This window comes from Sander vitreus, unplaced genomic scaffold, assembly GCF_031162955.1.
Source record: "Sander vitreus isolate 19-12246 unplaced genomic scaffold, sanVit1 ctg325_0, whole genome shotgun sequence".
Lineage (NCBI taxonomy): Eukaryota > Metazoa > Chordata > Actinopteri > Perciformes > Percidae > Sander > Sander vitreus.
This window is the reverse complement of record NW_027595471.1, coordinates 10,001-33,987: the sequence shown is the minus strand read 5'-3', so window position 1 is coordinate 33,987 and position 23,987 is coordinate 10,001. Positions and strand designations below refer to the sequence as shown.

The following is a 23,987-nucleotide window of genomic DNA, read 5'->3' as shown; positions in this document are numbered from 1 at the left end:
ATTTTCAACACTTTTAAAAGTTGATGAGTGAAAACCCAAACCCAAATATTCAGCTCTGATAATGTGCTCCTGTTAGCATTAGACAGACATAAAGAGTAGCTTGTTATTGGGTTAGTGGGGCTGAAAGGGTTGGAGCATTCAAGCTGCTAACCCTAATTCTCTTTACTTCTTCTACAATCCTCTAAATGGTTTTACTCCTACAGACGCTATACCGTGGTCTCGGCTTGTAATGTTGCGTGCACATGCTGAACAGAGCCCGGGGGATATTTTAGGGGAGTGCCGCGTCTTGCTGGCTGTACTCCGTACTCCGGCCGGGGATCGCACACCCGGTCACAGCTGTGTTCCTGTGTCGGGGTTAGGGTTAGGGTTAGGGTGGGTGGCACCAGTGTTACAATATAACCCAAACCCTGGGGCAGAAGCTTTCGTAACAAAGAGTGCTGCTTCTATTTCAATCTTGATTCTGGATAAGGACAGACTGACAGTTGCTATGGTGACCATCATGATTAAATCCTGAGATAAGAAAGAAGCTGCTTCACCACTAAAAATACACTTCAAATCTGGATTATACACAACACACACACACACCCACACACACACACACAGACACACATATATATGTATATATACTGTATGTATATATATATATATATATATATATATGTGAAATAAACTTCCGTTCTGTGTTTCAGGTTTCCAGGATGCAGCTTCCCAAGTGCTTGCCAGGGGCCTGTCTGTGGTTGCTATGCTTCTCAGAGGTCTGGACAGCGACCTTTAAGCTGGCTCTGATTGGCCCGTGGTCATGTGACCCCATGTTCTCCCGGGCAATGCCATCAGCGGCGGCCAACCTGGCGTTGTCACGGTTACGTAGCGACATGGGTATGAGCCGAGGATACTGGTACGATGTCAAACTGCTGGACGAGAGCTGCTCAGCCTCCAAAGGTCTGTTAGCCAATCAGCAGACACATATATATATATATATATATATATATATATATACAGGTGCTGGTCATATAATTAGAATATCATGAAAAAGTTGATTTATTTCAGTAATTCCATTCAAAAAGTGAAACTTGTATAATGTATACATTCATTCCACACAGACTGATATATTTCTAGTGTTTATTTCTTTTACTTTTGATGATTAGAACTGACAACTAATGAAAACCCCAAATTCACTATCTCAGAAAATTAGAATATTGTGATAAGGTTCAATATTGAAGACACCTGGTGCCACTCTAATCAGCTGATTAACTCAAAACACCTGCAAAGGCCTTTAAATGGTCTCTCAGTCTAGTTCTGTAGGCTACACAACCATGGGGGAGGACTGCTGACTGGACAGCTGTCCAAAAGACAACCATTGACACCTTGGACAAGGAGGGCAAGACACAAAAGGTCATTGCTAAAGAGGCTGGCTGTTCACAGAGCTCTGTGTCCAAGCACATTAATAGAGAGGCCAAGGGAAGGAAAAGATGTGGTAGAAAAAAGTGTACAAGCAATAGGGATAACCGCATCCTGGAGAGGATGGTGAAACAAAACCCATTCAGAAAATGTGGGGGGAGTCACAAAGAGTGGACTGCAGCTGGAGTCAGAGCTTCAAGAACCACCACACACAGACGTATGCAAGACATGGGTTTCAGCTGTCGCATTCCTTGTGTCAAGCCACTCCTGAACAAGACACAGCGTCAGAAGCGTCTCGCCTGGGCTAAAGACAAAAAGGACTGGACTACTGCTGAGTGGTCCAAAGTTATGTTCTCTGATGAAAGTACATTTTGCATTTCCTTTGGAAATCAAGGTCCCAGCGTCTGGAGGAAGAGAGGAGAGGCACAGAATCCACATTGCTTGAAGTCCAGTGTAAAGTTTCCACAGTCAGTGATGGTTTGGGGTGCCATGTCATCATGTGCTGGTGTTGGTCCACTGTGTTTTCTGAGGTCCAGGGTCAACGCAGCCGTCTACCAGGAAGTTTTAGAGCACTTCATGCTTCCTGCTGCTGACCAACTTTATGGAGATGCAGATTTCATTTTCCAACAGAACTTGGCACCTGCACACAGTGCCAAAGCTACCAGTACCTGGTTTAAGGACCATGGTATCCCTGTTCTTAACTGGCCAGCAAACTCCCCTGACCTTAACCCCATAGATAATCTATGGGGTATTGTGAAGAGGATGATGGGATGCGCCAGACCCAACAATGCAGAAGAGCTGAAGGCCACGATCAGAGCAACCTGGGCTCTCCTATCACCTGAGCAGTGCCACAGACTGATCCACTCCATGCCACGCCGCATTGCTGCAGTAATTCAGGCAAAAGGAGCCCCAACTAAGTACTGAGTGCTGTACATGCTCATACTTTTCATGTTCATACTTTTCAGTTGGCCAACATTTCTAAAAATCCTTTTTTTGTATTGGTCTTAAGTAATATTCTAATTTTCTGAGATACTGAATTTGGGGTTTTCATTAGTTGTCAGTTCTAATCATCAAAAGTAAAAGAAATAAACACTTGAAATATATCAGTCTGTGTGATGAATGTATACATTATACAAGTTTGACTTTTTGAATGGAATTACTGAAATAAATCAACTTTTTCATGATATTCTAATTATATGACCAGCACCTGTATGTGTGTATATATGTATACTGTGTGTGTGTGTGTATGTATGTGTGTATATATATGTGTGTGTATATATATATATGTGTGTGTATATATATATATATATATATATATATATATATATGTGTGTATATATATATATGTGTGTATATATATATATATGTGTATATATATATATATATATATATATATATATATATATATATATATATATATATATATATATAATTTAAAACCTTTAGATTATCTTCTTCTTCTCTGGTTGTATTTCAGCGCTAACTGTTCTTCTTTGGTTGTATTTCAGCGCTGACGGACCTCAGGGACATGGAGGGTTACGGCCACGCCTACATCGGGCCCTTTAACCCCGCCCTCTGCCACGCTGCCTCCCTATTCGCTCAGCACTGGGAGGCGGGCCTTGCCTCGCCAGGCTGTCTGGATGCTGATTGGCCGAACCTGCCGCCCATCATGCCGCCCAGCAGGGTTCTGTTCACCGTGCTGCGGTTCTTCCGCTGGGCGCACGTCGCCGTGGTCTCCGGTGGGATAACGCTGAATATCTTGATAACCACATATTAACTTGTTCTCAGTTCTGATAAAATACAACAAACTGCTTCATGAAAGCGAGCACTAAAAACGGAGTTACATTTTAAAGTGCAGTTTTCTGCTGACATATTGACAAACACAAAATCTGTGTCTTTTGTGTTTATTGTGAAAGTTGATATTGCGATAAACAATTCATATTGCAGCCCTAGTTTTTTCCAATATGGTATTACAGAAGCCAATCCTAACCATCTTTAGGAATCCTGTCTTATCTCAGGTTTTACCTCTGGTTGGGAAATCCTAAATGCCTTTAAATCCAACATCGTGGACGAGGGAGACTGTAAAGACATCAATCGAGTCTGCTGTCACGTTAATGATGTTTGATGTCTTTTTTCACGTTTCTTCATGTTGGTCATCAGCTCCATCCGACCTATGGGAGAGCACCGGACAGGAAGTGGCCTCGGCGCTCCGAGCTCTGGGCCTGCCAATTGGTCCGGTGGTTACCATGGAAACAGAGAGCAAGGGTGGACCTCGGGAGGCGCTCAGAACGATCAGAGAAGCCGACAAGGTCAAAGGTCAGCGCTGTTTGTGTTCAACAGATCAGATGAGATTAACATCTTCAGACACAGAAACATTATTTATCTGCATATGATGATCATTTATCTGCGTTGATTTCCATCCGAAAACTCTGTCCAACCCTAAAGTCCAGTTCCGACCAAAGATTAGCGACGAGACAAGACCATTTTATAATGTACTCTCTGCAAGGTTTCAGCGGTCCAAACCGGCCCGTCTCAGCTTGACTCAAACCAGCCTCTGGTCCAATCTCCAGAGGCTGGTTTTAGAACGTAAGAGACGTCTCCTGTTTCAACAGAAGTTAGAAATGCAACGTTATCCACCTTCATATTTAGACGCAACAAAGAGAAGACCATAGATACAATATATATATATATATATATATATATATATATATATATATATATATATATATATATATATATATATATATATATATGTAGATATGCGTCTGTGCCTACGCCGTTTTGGGATGGACATGTGACCCTTGTGACCATAAAGACTCAGAGAAAAAGACTTTTGTGCTGCTTTTGGATGGAAACTAAGCAACATGGAATAACATTTTACAGATAAAAAAGGTGTTTTACAATATTTGTTAGGAAAAGTGTTTAATTTGAAATCAAAAGAGCTAATGTTAATCCTCCTAAGCTAACATTAAGCTAAGTGACTCTCCTGATACTGAATTAAGCTAAGCTATTTTTATTTAAGTAATTAGTAATATATTTTGGTCTCTATAGATAATTTCCCTCTTCATGACAACTGTACGGAGGTTGAATTTTTATATATCTCACCTGTTTAAATTTAATTTAAGGCTTAAAGGCGTGTACTGTTACCATCTAGGCAAGATAAAGTATTTTGGTATGAAAACCCTCATTTTAATTTAACCAAGTATCCTGTGTCATAAATACACTGTAGCGAAGCAAACTGCTTGACAATCTGTTGGAAATACAGCCAGAAATTATGATATGTCCGTCCTAAAGTGGCGACTGCGTCGACGATCTTTCCAACGAATAGCAGCGGTGAATGCGGTATCCATGTATATATATCTATGATAGAAGAAAGAGTCATTGCTATGGCAACGCTTCAGACCGACCTGTTGCAGCTAGCTGCTAGTGTCACCTCGTCTCGTCACAACTCTTTGGTTTGAACTGGGCTTTACAGATCACAGAGGAGATCATCTAAAACTCCTTTTCATATGCAGAAACATTATTTGATCTGCAGATAATCAGCAGATTTACGTCTGAAAACTGTTTTTAATTTCCTTTTTGCAGTGGTGATAATGTGCATGAGCTCCGTCCTGATTGGTGGACAGGATCAGGAAGAGCTCCTATTGGCTGCTCTAGACATGGGGATGGTTTCCGACGGTTACATCTTTATTCCGTATGACGCCCTGCTGTACGCCATGCCGTACCAGGTAACCAACCATCCTTAACTTCCTGAAAATGATAACTACATTATATTTCTTACTGAAGCGGTTTTCTGATTACACATATCAAAATAATCTCTAAAGTCCTCGGTCTGAGTAAAGTTCTCTTGAAGCTGAATTTTGTTCCCTGTTTCCCTCCTCTGTCCAATCAGGACACAGTATTTCCTCAGCTGACCAATAACACAAAGCTTCGTCGCGCCTACAGCTCCGTGCTGACCGTTACCATGGCGTCGGACCAGAGTTTCTACGAAGCTTTTCGTCAGGCTCAAATAACCCGAGAGATTCGCTCTGCTGTGGCTGCTACTGAGGTCAATACACAACAACTACTACACAACTAATACTGCACAACTACTGCTACACAACACATACTACACAACTACTACTACACAACACATACCACACAACTACTACTACACAACACATACTACACAACTACTTCTACACAACACATACTACACAACACATACTACCAGAGGCGGAGTGGCAATCGGGAGAGTCAGGACTTTGTCCTGTACGGTTAACATTACAGCTTGTTACTAACTGCTGCTGAACATTAGTCCTGTAGGGTAACATTACAGCTTGGTTCTTGTTTAATATTAGATTAGCTTTAAAGTTAGTTGTTTGTTTCAGTCCTCTGACACAAAAACAGCTTTGGGGTTAGGACAACTACACACTTAAACAATTATAAAAAATAATAAAATAGTGGATGTTTTTTATAAATAAAATGTGATTAGTTTTGCATGACTTTTGTCTGCAGGTGTCACCGTTCTTTGGGACGATCTTCAACATGGTGTACTTCGTTGCTAAGGCGGTGGAAGAGCGTCGTCAGGCAGGGGGCGGGCACTGGGTGACAGGTGATCAGCTCGTCCAATCAAATGGAGGCTTTGATTTCCAGGGCTTCAATCAGGTCAGAAACATTTAACCTTTAATTAAATTAATTTGTCTAAACCAGTGGTGTAGTCTACGTGATACGCAGGTATACGTCGTATACCAACTGGGAAAGGTTTTTTCGTATACGCACTTAGAAAAGTGGCAGGATACGTAACGACGATTGTTTTATGACAACTACACTACAATAACTTTTACACTACATAAATTTCCCCGTCTGTGTTGCAAATCACCTAGGAACAATCATTCTCCGCGCAAATTTGAAATGAACTAATGTGAATCACTTACTACTAAAGATACAAAATGAAAGCGAACTCAAACTACACTCCTTCAGTGTTTTCGTAAGCCTGCCCTGGAAGCTATTACTACTTCGAGTGATACTGCAGACAATTTTAACGTTACAAAAACTACAGAAAATGAGCCAAATGATGCTGATGCTCTACGCTGTAACGTTACAAAATACGTATGGGGTTGTCTCTCTGGGATGCGTCGCTCTGGGACGCGTTGCCCTGGAAAGATTGAGTGTGAAGCTGGAAGAAATAATCCCAGTATACTCACTACAAAAAAACAGACTACACTACTGGTCTGAATAATGTAGTCCCTGTTCTCCTTTAAATGTCAGTATTATCAGTTACCACCCTGATAATATGTGACGCTCTCTTCTTCTATGGTTTCTCTCAGGAGTTGTACGGAGGTAAAGATGGGCGTGGCCTGCAGGCCAGGTACGTGGTGTTGGACAGTAACGGCGACCGCTTCGTGCCGACGCACACGCTTGCTCACACTCAAACGGACAGGATGGTTGGGGGTCTGAGACCGCTGAGTCACTCCTTCATCTTCCCTGGAGGAAAACCCCCCAAGGCCAGCTTCTGTTGGTTTAGTCCAGAGGAGGCCTGCAGTAGTGGTGCGTTCACTGACCTACAGGGAGGGGTGGGGACTGTGGTGTGTTCACTGACCTACAGGGTGGGCTGTAGTTTGTTCACTGACCTACAGAAAGGGGAGACTTTGTCGATCGTACCTGGTTTGGGGGGTCAGGTGAACAGCTCCCCCTGCTGTTTGTCACAATAATGTCAGCTTAGTTTATTTTCTCATTTTTGTTTTTTCTCTGCAGGTTTGAGCTCTGTGACAATGTTCTTCATCTTCCTGGTGCTCTGTGCTGTGATTGGAGCTTTCATCTACTGGTTCAGGTGACACACACACACACACACACACACACACACACACACACACACACACACACATACATACATACATTTTTTTTTACATTACATGTTATTTAGATGACACTTTTATCCATAAGTGCTTTCAACCTTAAAGGTACAAACTCTGGAAAGCAAGAAGTAAATGCAAACTACAAAGAGCCACATGAAATGGCAACTTTAAGTTTTTTTTTTATTATCCAAGGTGGCGTCAGAAGAGATATGTTTTTAGTCTGCGGCGGAAGATGCGTAGGCTTTTGGCCATCTTGATGTCAATAGGGAGCTCATTCCACCATTTGGGAGCCAGGACAGCAAACAGTCCGGATTTCGTTGAGTGATTAGTTGTCCCTCGCTGTGAGTGGGCAGCAAGCAGGTTGGCTGACGCAGAGCGGAGTGGGCGAGCTGGGGTGTAGGATTTGACCATGTCATGGAACCTGGGCCTAATTCGTTCATGGCCCTGTATGCCAGTACTAGTGTCTGGAAGCAGATGTGGGCAGCAACTGGTAACCAGTGAGGGGAGCGGTGTAGTGTGAGAGAACTTGGGGAGGTTGAAGACAAATCCAGCTGCTGCATTCTGAATGAGCTGCAGGGGCCGGATATCACATGCAGGCAGGCCAATCAGGAGGGAGCATGCAGGCAGACCAATCAGGAGGGAGCTGCAGTAGTCTAGACGTGAGATGACTAGAGCCTGAACCAGAACCAGAACCTGAGCTGCCTTCTGCGTTAGAAGGGGACGTATCCTTCTGATGTTATACAGCATGTATCTACACGATCGGGTAGTTGCAGCGATGTTGGCAGTGAAGGAGAGTTGTTCGTTAAGTGTCACACTCAGGTTTCTAGCAGTCTGGGTGGGGACTACCACAGAGTTGTCAATTGCTATAGTCAGGTCTTGGGTAGGAGAACCCTTCCCTGGAAGGAAAAGGAGCTCAGTCTTGTCGGGGTTGAGTTTTAGGTGGTGTGTGGACATCCAAGAAGAAATGTCAGTCAGACAAGCTGAGATATGTGCTGCTACCTGCGTTCAGACTGGGGAAAGGAGAGAATAAGTTGGGTGTTGTCCGCGTAGCTGTGGTAGGAAAAGACGTGAATGAATGACAGACCCGAGAGAGTTGGTGTATAGAGAAAAGAGGAAGGGACCCAGGACTAAATCCTGAGGGTTGTGAGCAGGCGCACGGGAACCTATTGTTGACTAGGGGTACTGAATAACAAAATAATGGATGTCTGACGATTTCTCCCCCCAGGAAATGTTTCGGATTTTGACAGCTAAATACGCCATTTTAGCGCAGTGTATGGGTGAGAGTGAGAAGTTTTAGGGAAGTCCTGGGCAGCCAAATTCCACAGTTCCACAATTATGCGACGGCACTCGCCACTCCGACTCCACTGCACCCACCCTAACATCACAGAAGTGCACTTGACATCATTAGCCTGTTTCAGTATATAGCTAAGGTAAATTACTTTTCTAATCGTTAAAACCACACCAGAGATGTTTGGTTTGAAAATATATGCTAATAAGCAGGCTGCAATGACCTAGCCAACAATTTCCTAACTTGTGCCTTCTCCACAGCAAATGTGTCCTAACCACGTCACAGCGGTTTCTGTTACACAAAACATATGCAATGAAAACAATCGTACTTCCAGGCATTGCCCTCACAGGGAACGGAATTATCTTTAAAACAACTTATTCTTTTAGCAGAATAACCAAAGTTTCAGGAGACACTGAACCAGCGTGTAAACCGTAGTTCTTTTCCACACCTGAACAGGAAGTAAACTGAACATATTCCCGTATTTCAAGATAGTTACCAATTGTGCCCAGTGGATGGCACTCTAACACAACAAATGACACAAGAAACGCCTTATCATTCATTCTCATCTCAGCTGAAAAGACCGTTGAAAAGTTTCTGTCCCAAACCTCCTTCCAGGATAACTGAAGTTGCTTGGCTGACGGGGCTTTTCAAATCCTTCTGTAAAGTTATCGTTACATGCTATGATGGTGCTGCTAACGTTAGCCGAGTTGCTTGCTAACGTTATTTCAGACTCAGGCTCTTCAGCTTCCCCAACAGAGTTTGCCTCGTCGGTGGACGAGGAAACATCAACTGTAATATCTACAGATGAAATCTTGTTAATTTTAGCCGCGTTACAATGCCGGAAGAAAAAATCTTGTATCCTTTTCTGGGACATATTCTTCTCTACAACTAACGTTCCAGTCACCTAGACTCAGCCTGCTCGCTTCTCAGCGAGTCACGTCACTTGACTCACTTTCACTTTGACCTCTATTACTGTTCATTTTTGGTAGGCTAAATTCGAACCTATCCATAACCCTTTTTTGCTATTTGCCTCATTATATAATATAATAATGTCAGACAGCGAATTAGTAATTATTCATATATATATATATATATATATATATATATATATATATATATATATATATATATATATATATATATATAAAATCCAGCTCCTGCCAACAGGGGGGTGCTGTAGCACCCCCCTTCCCATGCCCTTGGTTGTGAGTGGGCAAGGTTCTGAGATAGATCCTCTCCAAGTTATTCAGTAGGTGTGGTCTGCCAGGTAAGATTTGAGCAAAGAGAGCGCAGAGCCTAAGACACCCAGATCCTGGAGTGTCAATATGAGGATCTGGTGTTTTACTGTGTCAAAGGCAACAGAAAGATCCAGAAGGATGACAACAGAGGACAGCGAGGCTGCTCTAGCGATGTGAAGGTGCTCAGTGACAGGGCAGTCGAGTGGCCAGCCAGGTAATCAAAGTAAGAATTAGATTTGGAGATAGAGGGGTGAAAGAGTACTGGATGTGATGGATGGAAAGATGATTTCAGGAAATGGATAATGAAGAGCGTATATTATCTATCTTTTTTACAAAGTAGTTGACAAAGTGGATTGGTAGAAAGGAGGAGGGAAGGGGGGAGGGGTCAAGGAGGTTAGGGAAGATGGAGAAAAGTTGTTTGGGGTTTGAGAAGGAGGATTGACACACACACACACACACACACACACACACACACACACACACACACTCACTCACTCACTCACTCACTCACTCACTCACTCATAACAATAATCTGTGTTCAGGACTTACAGGAGAAGAGCGAACACGACCAAAATGGTTCTGACGCTGGATGACATCGTCTTCATTGACACTCAAGTCAGCAAGAAGGTCAGAAACTGTTTCCTTAAGGTTCTCATTAACAGAAACTTTTCCTTTTCTCGCTTTTTTGACACTTTGTTTTTTTAAAGCTTTTTTGATTCTTCTTTTGACCCAGTAAACAGAGATCTGACCCAAACAGAATCTGCAGATGTTTTTACAGTTTCAGCGGTCATCCAGAATGAAAATCTCCAGAATTTATCGGCCTGTTTTTCTGTTTGAAGTGGATGAGTTAACATCCTGGTGATGAACACTGAAGTGCTGATTGTGTTTGTCTTTAGTTGTTGGAGACATTTTGTCGTTGATGACGTTATTGGTGTTGTTGTTTTTGTAGAAACTGAACGATGAGTCGATCATGAGGAGTCTTTTGGAAATAAAAACTCCGATGCGTTCGATCGCTCGAAGTTACATCTTGACGTCACCTGAGAGCTCCAACATCGGAATCCTGGAGGTACACACAGTGACTCTCTGTCAGCCTGTCTGTTTGTCTGTGTGTCTGTGTCTGTCTGTCTGCCTGTCTGTATGTCTGCCTGCCTGTCTCTCTGTCTGACTGACTTACTGATGGTGTGCTCTGATTGGTTGTGTTGTTGCCAGGGCGACTGGGTTTGGCTGAAGAAGATCCCCGTTGAAAGGAAGATAACAGCTGTGAATCAAAACACTCGGAGTCTTTTCAGCTATGTACAAAGATTATTTAGAGCACATTTCACTTTACATAAAACATTAAAAACTGTAACTATTATATTCTGTAAGAAAATAAAAGCATGCTAAACATTAAATACATAAGTTGCTGTGTAAGACATCATTAATTTATATTTTCACAGTTTATAGATCAATATGTTGACAGTATATAGATTAATACTCTGACAGTTTATATATTTATTTTATGACAGTTTAAATATGAATATGATATATATATATATATATATATATAAGTGAACTGAATATATTTACCATTATATTTCCCTGTGTGTGTGCAGCTGAGGGAGATGCGACACGAGAACACAAACCTTTATGTGGGATTGTTTGTGGACTCTGGGATCTTTGCTCTGGTGGTGGAACATTGTCCTCGGGGGAGTCTGGCCGACCTGCTGGCTGACGGAGACATGAGGCTGGATTGGATGTTCAAGTCCTCGCTGCTAATGGACCTCATCAAGGTAATACTACTACTACTACTACTAATACTACTAACCCTGACCCTGACGGAGACATGAGACTGGACTGGATGTTCAAGTCCTCGCTGCATCCTCATCAAGGTAATATTACTACTAACCATTCTATTCCTAGTGATACAAACATCCTGCTAACTACTACTAACTCTAATACTAATACTACTACTATTACTGACCCTACTACTAATACTAATACTACTACTGACCCGTTGTCAGACACCAGACTGTTGTCTTTTCATTACTCCCAGGACCTCGGGCCGGGGTGGAGGGCTCACGGTTGTGTATAAAAAGTGCTTTCAAAGTCGGACAGTAACCATTGGGATTTTTTCATCATGTGAACTACATGTGACCAAAGTTGGTAGTCGAAATCCATTTTATTGTGTTTTAATTTATTGGCCCCCTGGTTCAAACAGTTATTTTATGTCTGAATTCAGTGATCTTTCCTCATTATTGGGTTGGAAAAAGTGGTTATGGTTGGTGATTTTAATATTCACGTCGATGACATGTCTTGCACCTTTGATGCGGATTTTCTTAATGTCACTAAGTCTTTTAATTTGATCCAACATACGTCGATCATACTTTGGACCTTGTTTTTACACTTGGTCTTAATCTTGACTCTATTTGCTCTGAGGAGCTACATGTTACTGACCATGGCTGCATTTTATTCAACCTGTCTTTTAATTTAGATTTACAGCCCAGTAAATGTATAAGCTGTTCTCGCATCTTAAATTGCTTCTCAACTGAAAGGTGTTCTGCAGCTTTTGACCAAAGTGTAGTGTTGTCTTCTCATGCTGACATTAATTGTCTGGTCCACTCATTCAACACATATTGCTCATTAGTTTTGGATAAAGTGGCTCCAGGTAAAATGCGACTTGTTCCCTCTATCAACTCATCCCCATTGTTAAATGACTCCACTTGCTGTTTTTGGCGTATATGTCGGAGGGCTGAATGACAGTGGAAAACCACCATCACATCTGAATATAATAATATGGTTAAGGAGGCGAGGACATCTTACTTTTCTAACCTTATTTCTTCCAGCAAGCGTGACCCCAAATACTTTTTGACACCGTCAACAACATTGTCAATCCTGCTCCTGTTTTCAAATAAGGACTGCAGTGACTTTCTATTTTTCTTTGAAAATAAGATCAGAGATGTCAGGACTAACATCAACTCCACTGCTACTGCATGTTCTGTTCATTTTACTCGGCCATTCATTTTGAATCGTTTTGCTTCTATTTCACTGCAAGAACTCACTGAGTTGGTGAGTAGTATAAAATCTTCCTTGAGCCCGGTAGATGTTATACCAACTTCCTTATTTAAAAATGTCCTTGGGTCTGTGAGTACTTGTGTGCTCTCTATAATCAACAGCTCTCTGTAAACTGGTTGTGACCCATCGTATTTTAAATATGCAGTTGTTCAGCCACTATTGAAGAAAACCAATCTAGATCCATCAACTCCTACAAACTATAGGCCTATCTCCAAGATGCCTTTTATTCACAAAATTTTAGAAAAAGTTGTTGCCAACAAGCTCACTGCTGTCTTGGCCACACACAACATACTAGACAAATTTCAATCTGGCTCCCGTCAAAACACTACAGAAACCACTCATCTTAGAGTGTCCAATGATTTAATGATGTCTTCTGATGCAGGTAAATGTTCTGTTTTGGTGCTGTTGGACCTTAGCGCAGCTTTCGATACTGTGGATCATGCCATCTTGCTTGAAAGACTTAAGCACTGGGTTGGTATCTCTGGGAGTGCCCTGGACTGGTTCTCCTCTTATCTTTCTTTCAGTGCCACTTGGTCCCTATTTTTCTGAAACCGCTGCCCTTTCTTCTGGGGTGCCTCAGAGCTCTATGTTATGTCTGATTTTATTTACGTTGTATATGCTTCCCCTAGGCCACATAATTAGGCAATTTGGAGATATCTATTATCATTTGTTATGCTGATGACATCCAGCTGTATGTTTCTTTTAATCCGGAAGAGACTAACAAAGTGTAAGTTCTGCTCAAATGTTTGTCTTCCATTAAGGACTGGATGGCGAACAGCTGTCAGATGAATGTAGTGGATTAAAAAGTACAATATTTCTCTCTGAACTGTAACGGAGTAGAAGTAGAAAGTGGCATGACTGGCAGACTCAAGTAAAGTACAAGTACCTCAACATTTGGACTGAAGTACAGTACTGGAGTAGATGTACTTAGTTACATTCCAACACTGTCAAAGCCGAGGCGGAGAGGAAACAAGCGGAGGTTATGTAAAGAGGTTTGTGGTGCGAGTAACTCTTTGAGGTAGGGAGGGGCATTGCCGTGTATGCACTGATGGGTGAGTAGGGAGATTTTGAACTCAATCCTGTATGAGACAGGAAGCCAGTGGAGTGAGTGAAGGATGGGTGTGATATGGTTGTACTTTCGTATCTTCATTAGGATCCTAGCTGCGCTTTTTTGGGTGTGTTGTAGTTTATAAGGAGACATAGGCGTGGACCAGTTCTTAAGCATCTGACAGAGTGTGGGACGTAATGTTCTTGAGGTGGTAGAAGGGGATCTTGCAAAGATGTTTAAAGTTGGCGTCAAATGTGAGCTGAGCGTCAAATCTTACACCCAGGTTGGGTGTTAATCCTCTGAGTGCCTACATCTGTTCATCACACAGGACTTTCACTGTTCTTTAACAAAAATAAATGCAGTTTTCTGTATCAGGGGATGAAGTACCTTCATCTACGAGGGTTGAGTCACGGCCGTCTGAAGTCCACAAACTGTTTAGTCGACGGACGCTTCGTTCTGAAAATCACAGACTATGGACTTCTCATGATCCTTCATTCTGAGAACATCAGCCTTTCCGAGGACCCGCAAGGTGAAAACTTTAACGATAATTGCAAGTCAAAATTGTTCAGAAAAACTAAAATATGAAGGTTAAGTTTTGTTTCAATCTCAGTTTCTGTCTGAAATATGAAGCTGAAGGTTTGTTTCCCTATTAAAGAGTTTCTGCTGCTGAATCACACAAAACATTTAAACATATAGAACAAGAATCATGTCAAATATTTTATAGAAACTGTCTCAACCTGTCTGTCTGCCTGTCTGTCTGTCCCTCTATCTCTGTCTGTATGTCTCACTCTCTACCTGTCTGTCTCTCCACCTGCCTGTCTTTCTACTTGTCTGTATGTCTCACTCTCTACCTGTCTGTCTCTCAGAGCTACTGTGGACAGCTCCAGAGCTCTTGAGGAATCCGGTTCAAGGAGGTTCATTTTCTGGAGACGTTTTCAGTTTCGCCATTATCATACAGGAAGTGATCTCACGAACGCTGCCTTACGCCATGATGGATATGCCTGCCCAGGGTGAGACAGGCCTGTCTGTCTGTCTGTCTGTCTGCCTGCCTGCCTGCCTGCTTGTCTGTCTGTCTAACCTGTCTGTCTGTCTCAGAGATCGTGGAGCATCTGAAGCATCCCCCCCCTCTCTGCAGACCAATAGTTTCGGTGGATGAAGCTCCGGCTGAGTGTCTCAGTCTGATGAACGACTGTTGGAGCGAAGATCCGAGTCAGAGGCCCTGCTTCGACCACATCTTCAAACAGGTGAGACAGCATTTTTTAAACAGATGAGACATTTTCTGATCAGTTTTTTTGTAGATTTTTGTGCCTTGTTTTGTCCCTTGTTTTGTCCCGGGTTTTATCAGAGTTTTGTCCCATGTGTGTCCTGTGTTTTGTCCCGTGTTTTATCAGTTTTGTCCCGTGATTCAGGCGCGGAGCTGTGGGCGGGCCTGGACGGGCCTGGGCCCGCCCACATTGACAGCTGGCCCACCCAATTCTACTCTGTATAGTTAAACATGGATATTAGTACTGTATGTGGTGTATTTTATCTATAACATGTTAAAAACAGTAACATTATAAGTCAACCTGATAACTATTTAAAAAGTTAAGTGTGTTGGTGTTTTCATTGGTCAATGTAACATCAATGTAGCACTATTAAATCAGGCACGAACAACGGTAACGTTCGCTGTGTCATGGTATCTTGATTTTGCTTTAGTATGGCTAAACAAGTTGCACTCACTCATTTCTGCTGAGGCTCAGCACACAGAAAGTGGACATAGTAGGCTACTGGGAGTGAATGTCTGAGGCTGGGTGTGTGTAAACTCTCACTGTGTGCGGGGTGAAGGCTGTGTTTCTCCCCGCAAGTCAGAAGCAGAAGCAGAAGCTCCGGCAGCTTTCTATCGGTTTAAACCAGTCCAGAAGAAGACTCAGAAACGGAGGCGAAGTTATGTTTTCCTAGGAGGGCGAAGCCATGTCCCGCCCTACCCTGCCTCTGATTGACTTACTCTGGTATTCTCACCCGAACTTTAACCAATCTCTTTCCTCATGCCTAAACCTAACCAATCCAACAAATGAAGGCAGCGGGTACCAGCCAATCAGAGGTGGATAAGGGCGGGACATTCCTTCGCCATCCTAGAAACACAAATTCGCCAATATCAGAGCACTTTATGGTCCTCTTCAGCTCAAATGTGTCCAATGTTCAATATAAAGAAACACATTTCTACAGGGACAAGAAAACAATACATGAGATAAAATAATGTTTTGGTTAAGGTCAAAACTATGACCTAGTATGTTGAAAATAGGAGATAGTTTGTTGATATATTGGCTTATTTAGCCTAGTCAACAATATGAGATAGTTAATCATAATTGGAAGTTGAACGAGCAGTATCTTGAACAACGAAAATGATAATCCATCTATAATGAATTCCCTTTTTCTCCTTTAAGCCCTGTGAAAAATGTTTCATCAGGCAACTGAAGACTGCTGCTGTAGTTTAATTTCCTGGATTCGGGAACTATGTGGATGATTCGGGACAACGGCCTAGATTCAGGCCCACCTCGACTTAATCCAGGCCCACCCATCTGTCACGTTCTGCATCAGCCACTGCCGTGATTATCCTGCATTTGTCTCCTGTTTGTCCTGTGTTTTTTCCTGTGATTTATCAGATTTTTATCCTGTGTTTTCCCCCTGCTTGCAGTTTCGGGGCATTAACAAAGGGAAGAGGGCAAACATCATCGACTCGATGCTGCGGATGTTGGAGCAGTACAGTTCCAACCTGGAGGACCTGATCAGAGAACGAACTGACGAACTGGAGATTGAGAGACAAAAGACCGATAAGCTGATCGGACAGCTGCTGCCAAAGTAAGACACTTTTAAATTAAAACTGAAACTTTAATCATTATTTTAAAAATGTTATCAAAGATTACAGTTCTATTAACCCTCGCCTCAAAACACAGAGCTCACAGTCTCACCTGTTCAGACAGACAGACAGGAAACCCATGTTGTATCATTGACATCAGTTTGACTTCATCTTTCTCTTTGATGTCCATCCAGAAATAATGTCCAGAAATCCACTCAGAAATCAGACATCTCTTCAGTACCTAAGTATTCCAGTGATAGTTGTCTGAACATCCATCAGGAGCTGTTGAGTCATTGTTTACTCTGGGATGGAAACCCTAACCCAAACACATAAAGGATAAAACCACACGTGAACCGCAGTATCAAAATACATCAAACCAGCAGGTTTATTTAATACTACAAAAGGCTCAGGAGCAGAACAAAGATGGATGGATGTGTACTTTCTAAATCTTGCAAAAAAATCTGTGTGTGTGTGTGTTTCAGGTCCGTGGCTCAGGCTCTGAAGAAAGGGAAGCCGGTCCAGCCTGAACATTATTCCGACTGCACTCTTTACTTCAGCGACATCGTCGGATTTACAACCATCTCATTTCTCAGTGAACCCATTGAGGTACAAACTGTTCAGACACCTGGTGATCATCTGTCTGCTAACATTACTGACACTGTGTGTGTTTGTGTGTAGGTGGTCGACCTACTAAACGATCTCTACACGATGTTTGATGCCATTATAGCTCGTCATGACGTCTACAAGGTAAAAACTTAGGGCACATTCGTAATGACTTTTAACTTTTTTGTTTGTCCATATGAAGCCAAATAAATGAACTTGTCTTTCTCTCAGTTTCAACATCCGCTGAAAGCTGAGTTTTATTAAAAATATATGTAGAGCTTTAAATTTTCTGAAGAAACTACAGACAGACTAAAACAGATGGTTAGGGTCTTCCAAACAACAATAAACCAGAACATTTGGCATTTTAGCAGAATGGTCCACCTCATTAGCTGCTGTGTAGAAAAAAATTAAATTTGAGTGCATCCGTGGGCACAGTTTATGAAGCTGATTGAGGGCACCGTTTATAAACTGTGCAGAGATTTGACAATGCAGCAGTGTCAGCTGACAAAATAAAGAGCATTTCCAGTCACTTCCATTGTGGCTTTTGTATTTGTGTTGTAGTTTTTGTACTGGTGTTGTAGTTTTTGTATTGGTGTTGTAGTTTTTGTATTGGTGTTGTAGTTTTTGTACTGGTGTTGTAGTTTTTGTACTGGTGTTGTAGTTTTTGTATTGGTGTTGTGGCTTTTGTACTGGTGTTGTGGCTTTTGTACTGGTGTTGTAGTTTTTGTATTGGTGTTGTGGCTTTTGTACTGGTGTTGTAGTTTTTGTATTGGTGTTGTGGCTTTTGTACTGGTGTTGTAGTTTTTGTATTGGTGTTGTAGTTTTTGTATTGGTGTTGTAGCTTTTGTACTGGTGTTGTAGTTTTTGTACTGGTGTTGTAGTTTTTGTACTGGTGTTGTAGTTTTTGTATTGGTGTTGTGGCTTTTGTATTGGTGTTGTAGCTTTTGTTCTGGTGTTGTAGCTTTTGGTGTTGTAGCTTTTTGTTTGTTTGTTTTATTTGTATCCCCATTAGCTTCAGCATAAGCTAAAAGTTATTCTTCCTGGGGTCCTTTTTTATTGGTGTATCTTTTTTGGTATACTGTGCAGACTGACAGACTGAAACTGTGTTGTGTTTGCAGGTAGAAACAATCGGAGATGCCTACATGGTGGCTTCAGGTATTCCCAACAGAAACGGGAATCGGCACGCAGGAGAAGTGGCCAACATGTCTCTGGAACTGCTGCACTCGATCGGAGAATTTAAGATCAAACACATGCCGGAGATCAAAGTCAAGATACGCATCGGACTGCACTCAGGTACACACACACTGATGTGTGATTGGAAATAGTGTAATTGGTATAATCCTTTTGTCTTTGTTAAGGTATCTAGGTTTATTCCAGGTTTAAAAATTACTTTTCTAGTTAAACAACAAAGGTTTCAGTAGCTCATGTGAGCATGACCTATCTCTCTGTCTCTCTCTCTACGTTTCTCAAGTTTTAAATTCAAATATCGTTTTTGGCAGATTGGTATGACCTGTCTCTCTTACCTGTCTCTCTCTCTCTCTGTCTGTCTGCAGGTCCAGTGGTGGCAGGTGTTGTCGGTCTCACAATGCCCAGATATTGTCTGTTTGGAGACACAGTGACCACGGCCTCACTCATGGAATCCTCCGGACTGCGTGAGTAGAAAATTAAAAATCAGTAATTTATTCTGAAATATAGATATTCTGTTGGTGTTAAACCTAACCCTAATAAGTGATGTTGCTCCTCCAGCCTACAGGATCCACATCAGTCTGAGCACAGTGAAGGTCCTGACCAGCCTCAAAGCGGGGTACCACATAGAGACCAGAAAGGCCCAGGTAACTTACATCCTGGACTTTACACCTGGGTTAGGGTAGGGCGATTTCTGATTCTGAGATACAATCTGCTGCTCAGACATCTGCTGTCTCTGGTATCAACAGTCAGAAAAGACCAAACATGAGGGATTGCGGGCATGCCCCCCTGGAAAAATATTTGGCAGTAAAAGCCCTAATTTGGTGGCCTCTGGTACATTTAATGCCACTATTCCATCATATACACTGATCTTAATTATTTTGTAATTAGGAAACATCAGACCTTAGTTATTTGTTATGTATTTATTGATTCCTTTGGTGTAAGGTTCATCAAGATATGCCACAATGATGGTTAATAATTGTATTACTGCAGGGAGTTCTATGACATGTTTTATTTCATCCTTACTGACCGCCAGAGGCAGTGCTTAACACTGAATATCTTCCGTCTCGCTCATGCGCAGGTCGAGTATTTATATCACAAAGTCACCTGTGACCTCGGGGTGACACTGGCTAAGGTATTAAGTTCCAGTGTCTTCACCGAGCTCATTCTTTTTTCATCTTCTCGCTATGCAGGTTGTCTGCCATCTGTAGAAGCATTAGCTTTAGCTGAAATTGTATACTATTGATTATACTATTACAAGCTTGCTGCTTGTAGCCTTGCGATTAAGGTCGGAGTTGCAGATTTTTTCGCACAACAAAGGCTGCGGCTTCCACCTGGTTTCCACCTTAGCCTTATGTTTGTGCAGGTGAAAGGAACCGTGGACACGTATTGGCTGATGGGGAGAGACGGCTTCGATAGTCCACTTCCTGTTCCTCCAGACCTCACCGGAGGGTAAAAACACACACATCTACACACACACACACACTGACACACACATCAACAAAACACCAGTTATTATTATTATTTTAATATTAACTATGCTCTCTGTCTCTCAGGTCGGGTCATGGGATCAGTCTGGACGAGGTTCCAGTTGAAAGAAGACAAAAGTTTCTGGACCGACAGAAGATGATAAAGAAATGATTACACATGCATGCATTCACATGCGCAGACACGCACACAAATACACACACACACACACACACACACACACACGCAGTACACATGCAGGCACACACACACACATTACCTCAGGACTTTTCTTTAAAGAACATATATTCAGCTGGTGAGAAGTTTTCAGCCGATGTGAAACCTGAAAGGAGTTCTGATTGGATGGTGATTTTACTTCCTGTTTGTAGACAGAAGAAAGTCAGCTATGATTGGTCAATGTCCCTTCACACATTAAACAGTAATAATATGTTAAAGTCAAAGTAAGTAATAACACTAACCAAAACTTTACATGCTGTTGTGACTGACGCAGTGCATTCTGGGAAACACTTCTATATGTCCCCTGTGAGACTGTTAAAGAATGAATGTTGTCAGATTCTGCTGCAGTTAGTTTATAATAATCAGTAATAATTTCACAGACTGACTGTGGTTGTAAATAAAGTTATTGATTTTTTGTTTCAGGGTTGATAGGGTAAACTTTGTGTTTGAAACACTAATAAATTAAGCTTTATTTCTCTACAGTTTGAACTGGCTGCTGTATTAGTCATATTGTTTTAGTTTTTTTTTGTCTAAAGTCAAGACAAAGTGATGACATATAAGCGTTATTTATGAGAAGACTTCCCATGATGCATTTGATCTCAGCTTTCCTTCATTGTTGGCTGAATATTAAACTAAAGCAGATGTGAGTTTGGCTCTACAGTTATTTTTGTTAAAGACTTTTATTTATTTGTGTTTCCTTGTTCTTAAACCTGTCATGTAGACAATAATTTAATAAATTGTTCAGTTCACAACTCGTCTGTCAGAAAAATCTAACTGCTGCTGAGTTCATATATGAGTATTTATCATCCAGGGCTTAAGTAAAGAGCATATCCTGAACCCAAACATCCTTCAGACTTCATGAGTAGTCAGACTCTCTGAGAAACCTCCAGCTTTATCAACCCAGATCAGAATCTGTGAAAGCTGTCAGACACAACAACGTTACCTCTAACAAGCTACTCCTTTTCTATTGTTCATTTTTATATGAAGTATATAAATATATACAGAGGTGAAAGTGGGATTTGGCAGGTGGGGGTAGTACTCCTACCTTAATAAAGTCTGTCCACTAGACAGCACTCAAAGCAAACTCACTTTTACAGCTAGTTCACCTGTAACTCATTATTTCCTTCTTCCAAAACAGCCAGGAGTTGAGTTGTCTTTAAAACTAAATTATGACTGGTGTGATAACTGCATGCCAAATTAATCAGAGCACACAAGGCCAAAAGCCTCCTAAGTGGCTATTTTTAAACAGAGTCCGACGCAGTCAGGCCACATAAAAATACACCATAAATAATTCACTTCCAGCTAACTTCACAGAGAACAACGGGGGCAGAACAGCATCACCGAGCTGTTTTAACTATCACAGACATGAACGCACCACAGACGCCTAACTATCCAGCTGTTATTACAGCAGCCTGGTCTCACTGACTTCCGTGAAATGATCACAAACTGTTAACAGCACATTACGTGGTGGTGGCACGGAATGTGTGAAAATTCCGTATGGCCACCACGGAAAACAATGCCAATGTAAAGTCAATGAGAAGATGATGTAGCATTAAGAGCGACTATGGTAGCGAATAGTATGTAAGGCCAAAATTCCGCGTAAGGAGGTTGGTTGGGGGGGTGGATGGATCAAACACAGGACTTTCACCCAGGAGACCGGGGTTTGTGCCCCGCATGTGAAGTTTCCTAAAGTTGCTTTCTTCTTTTCCATTCCGTCCTTCTTGTGTGTCACGGAACTGTAAGACCACCCACGACCTTTTCCTGAACCCAACTGTTTCGTTCTTCCTGCGTGTCACGGAACCGTAAGCCTTTGACCTTTTCCTTAACTTAAGGGGCCGTGTTTATTTAATGGAATTCTTCTATGGGCCCATCACAGAATGTTTTGCGATTCTGTGAAACTGCCACAGATTTTGAGTTAAGGGTCTTGTTCATTTCACAGAATTCTGTGAGATCAGGTTGATCACAGACATGAATGCACCACAGAGACCCGACTATCCTGCTGTTTTCACAGACATGAACGCACCACAGACACCTGATTATCCTGCTGTTATCACAGACATGTGAACTCACCTCAGACAGTTTCCTGTTCATGGACTCACGGTGCGCTGCAGAGTGAACAGGAAACACTGATGTATCAAGCTGCCAATGAGATAGAATAGGGTTAGGGATAAGGGATGAAGTTGGATATCGGTAGGGGTACCGATAGCAGTTAAGAGTGCCAATAGGAACTCCAACACTTTATAAAGGTTTCGACTTTGTATATATACCCCTCTGTGTGCACATACCCTTCTGTGACCATGATTTTTTTAGCATAGTCTGATAGAGGACATGCTACCAAACACGGGTTAGAGTTTTAAAGCTATGCAATCTGATATCTCCCCACCACATGGCCTAATACTAATGGGCTCGAAGTAAGCAAGAAGTCTTAAACTTCAAGAAATCTTTCGACCTCAAGGTACGATACATCCCAGTGGCTTAAGGGGCTCAGACCAAGAAGCTGATAGCTTGAATCCCCCCCCATTACAGAGTTAGATAGGGAAACAAGCCCATATGCACGGGCCGGCGCACGTCTCAGAGGGCAGCTGGACCTGTGATATTCCATCTTTAGGCGCAGTGTCGCAATTGTTTTGCCTATGGTCGGGCAAAACATTAAACTATATACTTCTCGTCTGTTCCTAGCTAGTATCTATGAGTAGAGGCAGCCGGCCATGAGATAACAGCGAAGCAGAGTATAACCACCTAGACCGGACATGTTACATCTTCGTAGCAGCCGAGCTGATTACGTCACCGAGATTCATTTTGGGCTGCTAAAAAGTTATTATTTGGAAGATATGGAAGAGTGAATTAACTGGACAAAAGCCTGCCATAAGATGAGAACTAGAGTGACTCCCTTGTAAAAGAGGGTACATTTTCATGGCAGCAGAACTGACCATGTCTCAATCAAATTTTGGGCTGTGTTAAAAAGTGTTTGTAAGGGACGATTGTATAATATGAAATTACACGTATTTTGGAACGTGCATGTAGTTTTAAGGCTAGACGTCGCAAGGTGTGAGTAAAGTGTATAAGGGCGAAGAAGCCGGCCATGAGAAAAGAAAATGGACTGTGACATCCATTCTCCAGTCATTTTGGGCTTCCAGAAAATTCCTAAATGTCTAGGGAGGTGTAGATAAGAAAATCGGCCTTGCCATGAGAAGACCGGGAAGCAGAGTATAACCACCTAGACCGACATGTTACCTCTTCGTAGCAGCCGAGCTGACCACGTCCCCCATCTGTCATTTTGGGCCACATTAAAAGGCATTTATGCTAAATGTAAATGTGAAAACGCAAAATGTATTGGGAGCGGGTTGTATCAAATCAAATTTTAAGGAGTTAACATTTCAATGTTGCGGTCTGTTAAAGTACCTAGGTGTATGGAGGGATGGAGGAGAAGGGATAGTGTATCCTGAGTAAATCGGATACAGTGTCTGAAGTATCCCTTGATCCCGTAGCCAATGGCCAGGGGGACCAAGGAAATGTTCCAGGAATAGGTGTCCGCAGCGTCCCCGCAATCCTATAGTTGACTATTGTCGGCCAGGGAGGAAAACGGTAACGCTAACGGTAGTTGCGTGTTCTGCGGCCCCTGCAATCCCGTAATTGTGAAGACAACCAGGGGGAAGGCAGGAAACCGTCAAAACCCCATAGCTCCCCGTAATCCCGTAGCACGCCGTCGGCCAGGGGGAAGGCGGAGAAGCTAATGGGTGCACGCCCAAAAGGGAGGAGAGAGTCTAAAAATGTGAGAAAAAATAGTGAAAAAAAGAAA

The 23,987-nt window shown here is 42.2% G+C and overlaps 1 protein-coding gene across 1 annotated transcript; it reads left to right on the top strand.

The window, feature by feature from the left end:
• Positions 1-698: 698 nt before the first annotated feature.
• Positions 699-20,175, top strand: LOC144513718 (retinal guanylyl cyclase 2-like). Its single transcript, XM_078244888.1, has 23 exons — positions 699-939; positions 2,907-3,137; positions 3,559-3,714; positions 4,984-5,126; positions 5,291-5,446; positions 5,896-6,045; positions 6,708-6,927; positions 7,135-7,210; positions 10,304-10,388; positions 10,711-10,827; positions 10,971-11,054; positions 11,354-11,530; positions 14,236-14,389; positions 14,727-14,870; positions 14,956-15,104; positions 16,535-16,698; positions 17,179-17,302; positions 17,375-17,443; positions 18,418-18,592; positions 18,853-18,951; positions 19,046-19,131; positions 19,851-19,936; positions 20,041-20,175. Exons 1-23 carry the CDS (start codon positions 699-701, stop codon positions 20,123-20,125), a joined length of 3,171 nt encoding a protein of 1,056 aa, XP_078101014.1. The 3' UTR covers positions 20,126-20,175.
• The last annotated feature ends 3,812 nt before the right edge of the window (positions 20,176-23,987 follow it).